This window comes from Spinacia oleracea, chromosome 6 (assembly GCF_020520425.1).
Source record: "Spinacia oleracea cultivar Varoflay chromosome 6, BTI_SOV_V1, whole genome shotgun sequence".
Lineage (NCBI taxonomy): Eukaryota > Viridiplantae > Streptophyta > Magnoliopsida > Caryophyllales > Amaranthaceae > Spinacia > Spinacia oleracea.
In genome coordinates, this window is record NC_079492.1 from 137,691,271 (window position 1) to 137,703,498 (window position 12,228).

Consider the following 12,228-nt stretch of genomic DNA (forward strand, 5'->3'; position numbering starts at 1 on the left):
ATTTTGTTGTTCTGTTCTTTTTTGTTTATTAGATATAAATCTTAATGTTCTTTTATGTTTGTTCTTTTTCAAAAAGTACAGTATTGAAGAGCAAAGGAAGCTTTTACTTGACCAACAACAAATGATGTTAAATCTTCAAAAACAGCTGAAAGAACAGGAAGAGAGGCTGAGCAATTCCTCAAAAAAACAAAAAGAGGATGAACCTCAAAGAACATTATAAATAAAAGAACATTATAAATAAAGAAAAAGAACATTATAAATACAGAAAAGAACATATCATGTAGAACACTTATTTTAACCATGTAAAACAACATTACCAATAAAAAAACGAACAACAATAGAGCATAAAAGAAAATAATAAATTAAAGAAAAAGAACATTATAAATAACAGAAAAGAACATATCATGTAGAACACTTATTTTAACCATGTGAAAAAAGAACAAGAAAAAAGATAAAAGAACCACAAAAATGGTAAAAGAACAATTTGATCTGAAGTGTGTAATATCAAAAGACAACAAGCTAAAGCAAAAAAGAACAACAAGCTAAAGCACAAAAGAACAACAAGCTAAAGCACAAAAGAACAACAAGCTAAAGCAAAAAAGAACAACATGTTCAATAGTTATTTTCTGTATTATTACAATCTCTTAATACATATATGAGAACCAATATATAATAGAACAAAAGATAAGACTAAAAGAACATATAAAATCGAAAAAAGAACAGAAATCAAAATCATAAAAAATATATAATCAAGATACATTAGTCATCAAAATTATCAAAATATAGAATCAAAATACATTAATCAAGGTTATTGAGAAATGCAGAAATCGAAATGATCAAAAAAATCAAAATAAATTGAAATGATGAAAATAATGAACATAGAAATCAAAATCATCATAAATAAGTAATTCGTTTTTAAAAAATTGAAAAATTACCTTCACAAATCGGATCATCAACAGAGGAATTCAAATTTGAAGAAGAAGAATCAATAGAATTGATATTGAAGTAGAAAAATCAACCAATATCTGAGAATTTTCCATTACTTTCTCTCTCCTCTTCACAGTTTCTCTTTCCTTTCCATAGTTTTTCTCCCTCCTCTTCACAAATTCTGATTCGAAAATTATAAAAAAGAAGTTATATATACCAGAATAATGGAGCGAAAAACAAAAGAGCGACAAAAAAAGGACAGAGCAGTCATTGTTCTTTTTTTTTTTTTAACAAAAGAACAACGTTTGTTCTTTTTTATCAAAAAAAACAACGTTTGTTATTTTCTTCTCCGGATTCAACAAGATATCCACGTTTTATATATGACGCGTGTCGTTTGGACACCAGTGCAGCAAGAGCACCATACACACCCCTGCACAATCGTATTTGCGATTTTGGTGGGGTGGGAGGTGGGGTTATTTTGAGAAGATGAGTGAAAGGTGTGATTATTTATGTCAATTTTTCCTTTGATTTTAGAGAGAATATATGATTTAAGTAGATGTAATTTTGAAAGTTGAAAGAATACATAAATTAAATAGTGTATTAATATTGAGTGTTAGTCGGAAAGATGGAGTGGAAAATGTTGAATGAATAGATTGGTGAATTGTTTTAGTCAGTGAAAGTGGACAAATAAAAATAAATCGACAAATCAAGTGGACAGTTAAAGTGGACAAACAAAATTGCCAATTGAATTGGCGATGTTGTTCAGGACAATCGCCAATTGAATCGGAGAATTCCCTGACATCATCGCTTATTCAATTGTGATTTTGTATTATAACATCGCCAGTTCAATTGTGATTTTGTATTATAACATCGCCAATTCAATTGGTAATTTAGTGCTGAATTGAAAAAAACATTAGTCTTTAAACCAATTTAGCCGGACGGTAGATTGAGAATTTATTGGAAGATGAGCGTATTTCTGGAACTTTAACATATTTTAGCGTTTTTCGAAAATCGCTAAATAACATGGTATAATTTAGAGTAAATCAATACCAACAACAAGAGTAGAAATAAACATTCATGTGTGATACTTAGATTTCAAATAAAGGAGATATATAATTATAAGGATATTTTTTCAATTACTCTCTAGGTTGTTAAAAGTAGGCAGTTACTACCTACATTATTGACGGTCTTATATAAACGTTTGTATTTTAACGTTTGATGTCTACTACTACCTTAGTTCATATCTCAATCAATTAGTTCACTAATGATATCATAATTAACTGTTAGTCTGTTACAATCCATTTTAAGGTTATTAAGTCCCACATCGGTCATATGGGTGGCTGATGTGGGGTTTATATAGATCATGGGCTCTCCTCCCCTTAGCTAACTTTTGGGGATGGTTTGGGGTTTATATAAGATCATGGCCCCCGAGAAAACAAAATTCTCAAAAATACTCGTAATTACCGAAAATTATTAAAAAAAATGGAAATTTTGAGATTAAGATTGGATTATCACCTTATTCTTTTATTATCCTCTTATCACTCATGATGGTGGTCGATCAAGTGGATAATTTTTATTGAATATTTGGTGGTTATTGATCTTATTTTAACGATTAGATGTTGATTTGAGATTAAGATTGGATTATCAACCTTATTCTTTATTATCCTTTTATCACTCATGATGGTGGTAGATCAAGTTGAGATTTTTTATTGAATATTTGGTGGTTACTGTTCTTATTTTAACGATTTGATGTTGATTTGGAGCAAAACTAATCGAAGTTATTCACGTTGAGAACAAAGGAAAACATAGATGAGGAGTATTTGTCATATAAGACCGACGTATGCGTAAGATCGTGGATGTCATCATTAAAAAAAGATAACTATATGACTAAAAAATATAACTATTTGATTATAAAGTGTAATAGAAAATACTGAAATATGACTATTCTGTGTTTGATAAAAAGTGTAACTACTCCATATTTGGTAAGAAGTTGATATTATACATATACATCCTTTATAAAATTTTTGTATTAAGTTATAGGCTCTGGTTTGGTTACACATGCTTATATCCGGCTCAAGATGATGTATTCACCTACACATGAATATTTTCATTTTCGTTAGTTGACAAAGCCATATTCACGAAAAAAGTGCAAATTAAAATACAAAAGATATCATGCCAGGTATAAATATTCAAATCAAATTGTAGGTAAAAAAAGAAGCAAACACTTACTTAATAAAGCAAGCAAAACTTTGGACAGTGATTTGGGGGCATGAAAGGGTTGTAACTAAAAATAACAATATGCCAAGCTGAAATTTTATTTGTAGCTTAATTATATCCGAGATGATCTAAAGATGTAAACCTTATTAGAACGAAATGTCCTACTAAGTACTAGATGACAAGCTCAAACTCAACTCAATTGTTTAGGTCAAACATCTAACCAATATGAAAAAATTTAGAAATCTTAACCTTAAAAATAATAGCTCGTAAAAGATAAATTTGTGACACATGAAACTAGAGGTGGAAATGAGTCGTTTCTTTCAGGATCAATTCGGGTTAAATACGAGTGATTAATTAACTAGGTCGATTTCAGGTATGCATCGATTTATTGTCAATAGGCTTATTATGATAAAATAATTATTTCACACAATTTTGTCTGTTTCGTTCAATTAAGCATGGTCAACATCAAATCGATTACAATCCAGGACAAGTGATTTCTAATAGAGTTCGGATTTCAAATACAGATCAGTTTTATCCAGATCTATGCGAAACCCTTAACTACACCGGTCTCCTTTAGACCTGATCAAGACGAGCCCGGCCCGTCGGCCCGACCGAATTTTTTGCGGGTTTGGGCAGAATTTTCCGGCCCGGTTTCTGGGCCCGGCCCGAAAATTTTATTTTTTTGGACGGGTTTGGGAAACACAAAAACACACTTTTTAGTTATAAATTTGGCCCGGTCCGAAATTGGCCCGAAAAGCCGGTATTTTAGACCCGAAAATAGCGGGTTTGGGCACAAGTTTTTGGCCCGAATCTTAACCCGACCCGACCCAACGTAACGGGCTAATTTTTATGCCCAAGTCCGACCCGGCCCGAACCCAACCCGATCCGCCGTTTGATCAGGTCTAGTCTCCTTGTAAGTCGTACCATAAGAGTACCTAGAGAGTAGCGGCTAGCTCTAAAAACATCACCGTCCGTTATTACATAAGCCATAACAAGGTCAAATTATTCGGCTCCAAACCGACACTTGACTCACCCAAAATGACAAAACCTATTTAATTACTTCCATTCAATAATATATTATTCCGATTTTATTACTATTATTAGTCCACTTATCCGTACGTCAACTGGTTCAACCATTTCAACGTGTTTCTCTATTTCTTCCCAATGTGAACTCTACGACCAAAATTTCCACACTTTATAACGTCACTTTCACATTCATAATAAATTCAATTATCTTCTTTCTTTCCATCCTTCCTTCCTACCCCCCTCTTAAACGAAACCCTCCTTTTCCTTTCCTTTGCTAACTTACCAACAAACAAACAAACAATGTCCAAGTACTCAAAGAGTAATACTAAAAATAATCCTCCGTCAAATTCCAGTAGTTGTTTTACTACCATTCTTCAAAGACTCATTTGTACCGGCAATCTTCCTACTAACCCGACTCCGCCTGATCATCGAATACTCGTAAAACCTGACCCATTAACCAACAAGAATGTTAATGGGTCGGACGTTGCAGTTCAAGTTCAAGCTCAAGCTCAAGTTGGAGAGAATAGTAGTAATGGTGGTCCAGGAATCGTTGCGAGACTAATGGGGTTAGACACATTGCCTGGTAAATACCATAAAAACAACGATGTCACAACACTTGATTCGCTTTTTCGAAGCAAGTCTTTGAATTCAGTACATTTCTTGCCTGATTTTGATCCAACGTAACAAGAGCTGCATTTCATCGTCGTGCCAAGACTACTTCAGCCTCTTTTCATGAACAAGCTCAAGCCCGGAGTCGTTCTAACTTCTTCTTCGTCTCTAATAATGGTGATAATAAGTTGGATAGTGATGATAATACGAAGAAGAAAGCGGCCGATTTTAAAGCGACAATGACGTTGACAAAAGAGGGTAATAAGAAAAGTAGACCGCCGCCGCGAGACGACGGTCGAGTAATAAAAGATAGTAGGAGTAATAAGAAAAGGTATGAAGAACGTTACACTAGTAGTACTAGTTGTAGTAGTGGTAGTATGAGGTTAAGGAATAATAATAATAATGATGATGGTTTAAGGGAGAAATGTGGAGTTCAAAAGAGGAAATTATTAGTGAGTACTAAAAAGGGAAAATTGAGTGGGAAAGTTGTTGATTCATCAATTATTGATTCGAGGAAGAAGATGGTTGATCAGAAACAACATATGATTTGTATTGAGGTTCAAAGTGATGATCAATTGTTTTCAAGAAGCCCTGTTTCTGTTCTTGATGGTCATCTTACCAAGGAAATTAGTCCCTTTTCTAAAGGTTTGTTTTCTTTACTCACATTATTATTATTATTATTATTATTATTATTATTATTATTATTATTATTATTATTATTATTCGTTCGTTTGAATTATTTAATACTCACTGCGTCCCTAAATACTAGTATAATTATTCTTTTGATAATGTTTAATTTTTTACATCCCAGTTTTGTTTAAGTTTTCTCTGAAGGATCACATAATTTGAAATAGTTAAAGTTTAACTTACTAAGAAGGAAGTGGGTAGAATATTTGAACGGGTTGATAAAAAAAAATGTGACATGTTAAAATGTTATACTTCGTATATGCATTTTTTTTATTAAGAGGAAAAAGAAAATTAAACATGTTATGTTTTGACTTTTGAAGAATTAAAAAAAAAAGTTAAGGAAAATTTCATGCTTAAAATCCGTTATTGTCATTTTAAATTTTCCTTATACGGAATAGTAAATTCATGTATAAGATGGTCTGATGGATTTTAATTCGTCGGACCAAGTATAGGTTATTACTGTTCATAGCATGCAATAGCATAAATAATGTGTATTTGATTTGTCAATTTATTTTGTAAAACAGGGGAAGGAAGAAATTTAAGTTCAAAGTCAAGGAGAAAATCATCACCAAAGATCAAAATTAATGATAATTTGCCACAAGATATAGCGCCAAAATCGACAAAAAATTATCAGGACTATTGTAACAAGATTGCTAACAAACAGGAGCTGGTGAAAGCAGAGGTTGAGGCAGCAGAAAATTTTATGGAAATGTTGGAAAATATTTGTAAGTTGGCAGGAGAAGAGCATATAAAAAAGGACACAAAATGGGTGAAAAAGTATGAATTATTGAAGGTGCATTTTGTGGAAGATTTGTGTATACATTTGGGTCAAGATTTGGTTGACTTGTTGTTAGATGAACTATTAGATGAAATAGTCATGGCATTATAATTAAGGCCCAAATGGGTATTTTGCTGGTTTTGTTTACTAGCGGGCTAACAGCCCATTTTGAGTTTACTATTATGAAAAGGAAAATATAGGGTTTTACTTATGCTCCGTTCTTACCTCTATGTTTTATTAGGGTAGCTGTTAGATTCATACGAGGTTGTTTGACAACTTCTAGAGACTGGATACTTCAGTTCAGCGGCGGTGTCAGGAATTTTTACTTAAGGGCTCGAAATTTCCGGACAAAAATATAGTTAAATCAAATCATAATCCAAACTACAAGCAATAATTCCATGGTGCACATGAATTATTACAATAATATTTATTTTAAAAAAAATCGAGAAAAAACGAACCTAATAGAAAGGAAAGACAAATTAATAAACCCAAATTACAAAGGAAATACACTGATTCCCCTTAATATAACCCCTGACATAAAAACCAAATCAAAACAAAACTTATCATAACGAAATTCAAAAATAGTTCGGCTGAAAACAAAACGTAAGGAAGCCTTGATTTCAAGCAAAATGCCATGGAGGTGGGGTTCGAACTCCTGGCCCTTGGTATTAAAGTGTCTAGCTTCAACCACTGCAGTGCATGGAATTCATCTGCTCCTAATTTTCTCTATTTTTGGCTTTAACTTGATTTACTGTCAGAAACTAATCAGATTTTGCAGTTCCAGTAAGGGTTCAGTTGAACCCACTAAACCCTTACTGGCACCGCCACTGCTTCAGTTGTTTCTCAACCAGAAGAGGAACAACTTTTGGCCAATCAATTAGGAGGAGAAGCCCCAAATTGTTTTGTATTTTAGAAATAATCCATTAGAGTCCAATCTAAATACATTACTAGATTTTTTTTTTTTTTGTTAGCACCCAGTTCACCCTTAGGGTTAATCCGAATGAGTGGATAGGTTTTTATTCTCCTCTCAATTGTTATTGCGGGGATCGAACACGGATTCTCCCTACTAAATTCAGCCTCAATCACCACTGAACCAACAAACAATTGGTAAAAAAAAAAAAAAAAAAAAAAAACTACACTAGTACTCAACCCTTTCTCTCATCTTGGTCAATGGTCATATCACAGATTCACAACCTCTTCTCTTCTCCCATCAGACTTGCTCCAACCGTCATCTCCAAAACTCTCCAACGTCTCTGACCAGAAATATTTAAGCTGAAAACCTACCCACAAATACTGGAACCCGCATTTTCGTCCACCAAACACACAAACATTTAACACAACATGCCGATGATACTCATCTTCCTCCACCGCTCCACCTACAAGGTTCAGCACATAACTATTCCGATTCCAATGAGGTGATATTTGTTAAATTTTACACACCTATTTAATTTTTCCCCTCTTTTTATTTTCTGTATACTCTGTATTACTATGAAATTGGATTATAGTTTACGATTCATTGGATTACCAGTCTATTGAAATTGAATTCTTGATTAAATTTATTTCTCCATTTGGGGTTCCATGAGTACTACTTTTTCTGGGTTTTGCATAAGGATAAAGGGTAGTAGTTTCGAAATGAAGAAGCATTGAATGGTTGAGTTGCGTTACTACAGGGCCACAGTCACAGGAGGTTTTGATGGGTTTCTTTAACTTTATTAGGATGTTTACTGCTTAGATTACAACCAACTCCGTCCCGGAATACTTGAAACGCTTCTAAAAATGAAAACTTTACGTAATATTTTATTATTTTCTCACTTTACCTAAGGGCCCACCAACAACCCTATTACCATAAATAAACATTAAAAATTCATGACCCCACACCACATCCCACTATTTATATTAAAAAATACCCCACTACTAACTACTCCGTACTAACTACTCCGTACATTTCAATTAAATAAGAAGTCAATTATAATGAATTAAATTCCATGCCGGTCAAACGGTTTCAAGTATTCCGGGACGAAAGGAGTAAAATTTATTGCCTACTAGGAAAGAGCTTGTAAACTCATTACTCATAGTCATTCTACTCTGTACATTGATAGGTCTATCCCTATCAATGTACAGAGTAGAATGTTATTGCTGACATGATTTGTAATTTGGTTAAGGCTTTGATAGCCTTATTTATCTGCGACCGTATGTTGCAAAATTCCATCATAGCGGATACAGAGTTAGAGATATGATTATATCAGTATGTCAATACAAGTAGAACATAAGTATTTGACCCATGTTTCATAACAACTTTATCGAACAAGAAGGAACTGAATTATAGGAAGACTCAATGATAGGAGTACAAAAAAATAATGTGAAATGAAACAGTGTAACAAAGAAAGAATAGGCAAAACAGTGTAAAATTTCACCTTTATATCCAACAACATTTTACTGGTTCTTTTGTACCATATAAATGCACCATAGGGTTATCACTACCCAAATAATGGTACGTTTTAGTTTCAAGAGAGTAGTACACGACAGTTTCCCCTTGAAGTCTTGGTAAGTAGATTCGATTTTTCATCTTCGGATCACTTGTCACCCTAGATAAACACGATGCACGACTGATGAACAAAACATGATTTCCCAAGTTATGAATTTCATCCCAATATTTCGTAGTGTCGTTCAATTTAAATACTTTAATGATCGGCATCCCCAACCTATTGTCCACAAACACAGAGTGAATTGTTCCTGCACACTCTACCAAATAACATGAATACTGTGCGAACTGATCAACTATGAAGTGTGGTTGGGTATAAATTTGCCAATCTGGTTTTCCTTCAACTAACTGAAATACTCCAAGGTATCCTCTTGTATCCAAGAAATAAAATGCTCCTTCTCGAACTATGGGAGGACTAGTACTTGCATAAAATTGGACAGCGTAATCTTCAGCCGAATAAGAGTTCCAATATTCGTTCCCAGATTGAAGATAATAGATAAGCACATAATCACCTTCACTAGCACACATTCCAACTGTCAAACATTCCGAGCACGTCGGGTTTGTTGAGAACGAAATGCTCTTAAAACCCAGATCAATATTCCCAAAAGTTGGAAAATCCCCTTTCACCCCTGAGAAAACATTGAAGAATTCTAAGGACTGTCCACAAACCAAGGCGAGCACCCAACCATTTTTGGAGAACACTATGGTATCAGGAAGAAATTGCAGGATTTTCGAGTATGAACCAAGTCGGCATGGATCAATTAATTGACATAACCCATTATTGCTCTTAAAGGACATGAACAAGGGGAGGTCATTGTTGGTTCCCCATTGAGGTTTGGGGCATAGAGAATGATAAGTTTTGCAACAAGCTCGGAAATTCCAATACTCGAATAAATGCATATGTTTTGTAATCAATTCTATAAGGTGTAATGGAAGCTCATTAAACATGCTTTCATGTCTTTCAATCTCAAGATCTAACTGGTTCTCATTCTGGCCTACCTCGTGGTGTAACTGTAAACCATCTTCCTGGAGTCCCTCTTTCCATTTTTCTGATGACAGTAACCTGATAAAAAAGGCAGAACATCAGCATATATACACGTAAAATGTACCAGAATCTCAATTACAACGACACATACTTATTAATTTTGAACTGATGCGGAAAAATCCAGAAAATTAGCGCAAAACAGATAACTCTAGTCCAGAATCTTCTATTACTATATACTAAAAGAGACACCAGGAATGACACGTGTCATTTCCTGGTGAAAAATTTTCCCGCCAAAAACTCTTTCCTAAAAAGATATTTTTTTTTATTTTCTCTCCTTTTGTATAAATGTTTATATATGGAAAAAAATATAGGATTATGGAATATGCCATTATTAAAATTTTGGTAAAATTTTAGTCAAACTGTCATGTCAATAATATAAAATATTCTTACTCGATATTTTGGTCAAATTAGCATATTAAATATATCAAATATTTTAGTCAGATCATCATATTAAACATATAAAATATATAATACGTAGTATGTTAAAATATGATAAAATGGGTACATTCGAGATTATCAATTACGTAATAGATTTAAGGGATAAATAATTCAATTAAAAATTTTATAAAAAAAATGGTCAAATAATAAATTTTTAAATATCCGTGCGTGCACGGGACCTAATCTAGTAAAAGATACAATAAAGTTTGGGGGAGTCATCAAGGACCACATTGTGTCCATCCCCGTGATGGGGCATTGCAGTAAAGATGTAAAGGGACAAATATATCATGGCATATTAATTCTAGCAATTCTTATAATAAAACAATTACAAAAGAAATAGTACCAACCTTGGAATTAGCCAGACATGAGCTTCGCTTGTCGTTGATAGATTGGAACCAGGAGAAAGAAGCATGAAAGTTTGATCTCGTAAGTTGTACATGAACAAGGACAAGGGTGGTGTGCTTGTAGTTGGAAAAAGGAAGTAGACACAATCCCCTTGGATACATCCTCTTGATGATCCAGACTCATTATTCTTAGTTCCCCAACACCAGGTGGAATGACCATAACGATGATTCAGAAAAAAAGTCCGGCCACCCAAAGAATTAATCTCTCTCCAAATCTGAGCGTCTATATCCAACTCAAAAACCTTCAACCCTACAAAATGCCACTCGTCGTAGCCATAGTAATAGTTGAAGAATATTCGAACACAGTAACGACAATCAACAGAATCAACCATCCATTGTTTGCAAACTTGGTTCCGAGACCCGAAACTCTGTGCAGGAGAAGCAGGAATTTGCAAGGGTCGAAGCGTGAGTGAAGTTGAATCATCATCCCTGACGTAAAAGGACTGTAATTGTGTTCTTCCATTCTTACAAAAAACATCACCAGACCCGTATATGATTCCTTTGACAGTAAAAGTATCCTTGACGTTGATTCTGTTACCTTGAAGCTTGAGTTTTTGTGTAACCCATCTACAATTACGCTGTAAAGGTCGGCAGAAACACATGATACCAGCTTTACTGTAGCATAACAGGAACAAACAATCCTCGTGGTTAGATTCAGGGGGTGTTGTGAGGCTTAACCCAGACAGCCGTCCGTCTGCTGGTTCGTCTAGTAGCACAGGCAGACTTATGAACTGACAGGTGTCAGGATTGAACATGGAGAAGTACTTGCCCGTGGGAAGGTTACGTAAAATTAACCAGCCATGGGCGGTACTAACTATTTGTTTGTTGTGTAATTGTGGGAGATTTTTATGGTGACCTGAGGAAGAGGATGATGATGATGGTGAGTAAAAAGTTTGGGTTTGTTTACGCCCAGATGTTTTTGTATACAGAAGCCATGGTGTTTCTCCGAGAAGTGGAGGCCGTGCTCTGTCAGATTTGTTCTCCTGAGTTTTTGTAAGCACCATTATATTGTTTCTTGATGAACAATTCTTAATTATCATATGAAAGAATAGGAAACAACGACAATGTCACAAATCAATGAATTACAATTTTACTGTGAAGGTAAAAGAATTTATAGATGTCAGTCTCCTCCTAATTAACTTTCCTAATTATATCCGACTACTAATTCCTGAATATAACTCTTGTTGATATAGGAAACTAACATGACGTATACGAACTAGAGGTTATTCCTTCTTCGGTTCGGTTTTAGTTACTATTCACGTCAATTTTAATTGTACATAAAATTTTGGGTGCCAACGATCTATGGTATCTTATTGTACATTCAAATTAGTGCGTAAAAAGTGAAAAATATAACTCACTTAAGGTAAAAAGTGACACAGACCAAAGTTAAAGTGAACCCGACTAAAGATATACGTGACCTTATTCGGGGACTAAACTTACCTTACTCAGGGATAAATATGACCTTAACCAATGAAAAATATAACCCTAACAATAAACTAAAGTAACCGTGATCAAGAGTGATATGCTTGTTCCAATAAACACTAACACACAAGTGTAATATATGTAGTAGGCTATGTGGGGCTTGAATCGTTAATAGCTTTACAATATTGTACAT

The 12,228-nt window shown here is 34.0% G+C and overlaps 2 protein-coding genes across 2 annotated transcripts; one reads left to right on the top strand and one right to left on the bottom strand.

The window, feature by feature from the left end:
* Positions 1–4,384: 4,384 nt before the first annotated feature.
* LOC110794896 (uncharacterized) lies at positions 4,385–6,455 on the top strand. Its single transcript, XM_021999865.2, has 2 exons — positions 4,385–5,424; positions 5,991–6,455. Exons 1-2 carry the CDS (start codon positions 5,019–5,021, stop codon positions 6,353–6,355), a joined length of 771 nt encoding a protein of 256 aa, XP_021855557.1. The 5' UTR covers positions 4,385–5,018; the 3' UTR covers positions 6,356–6,455.
* A 968-nt stretch (positions 6,456–7,423) lies between these two features.
* On the bottom strand, positions 7,424–11,723 carry LOC130463647 (uncharacterized). The gene is made up of 3 exons (XM_056832841.1): positions 10,557–11,723; positions 8,696–9,789; positions 7,424–7,620 (listed from the first exon to the last, which is right to left on the bottom strand). Exons 1-3 carry the CDS (start codon positions 11,651–11,653, stop codon positions 7,424–7,426), a joined length of 2,388 nt encoding a protein of 795 aa, XP_056688819.1. The 5' UTR covers positions 11,654–11,723.
* Between the last annotated feature and the right edge of the window lie 505 nt (positions 11,724–12,228).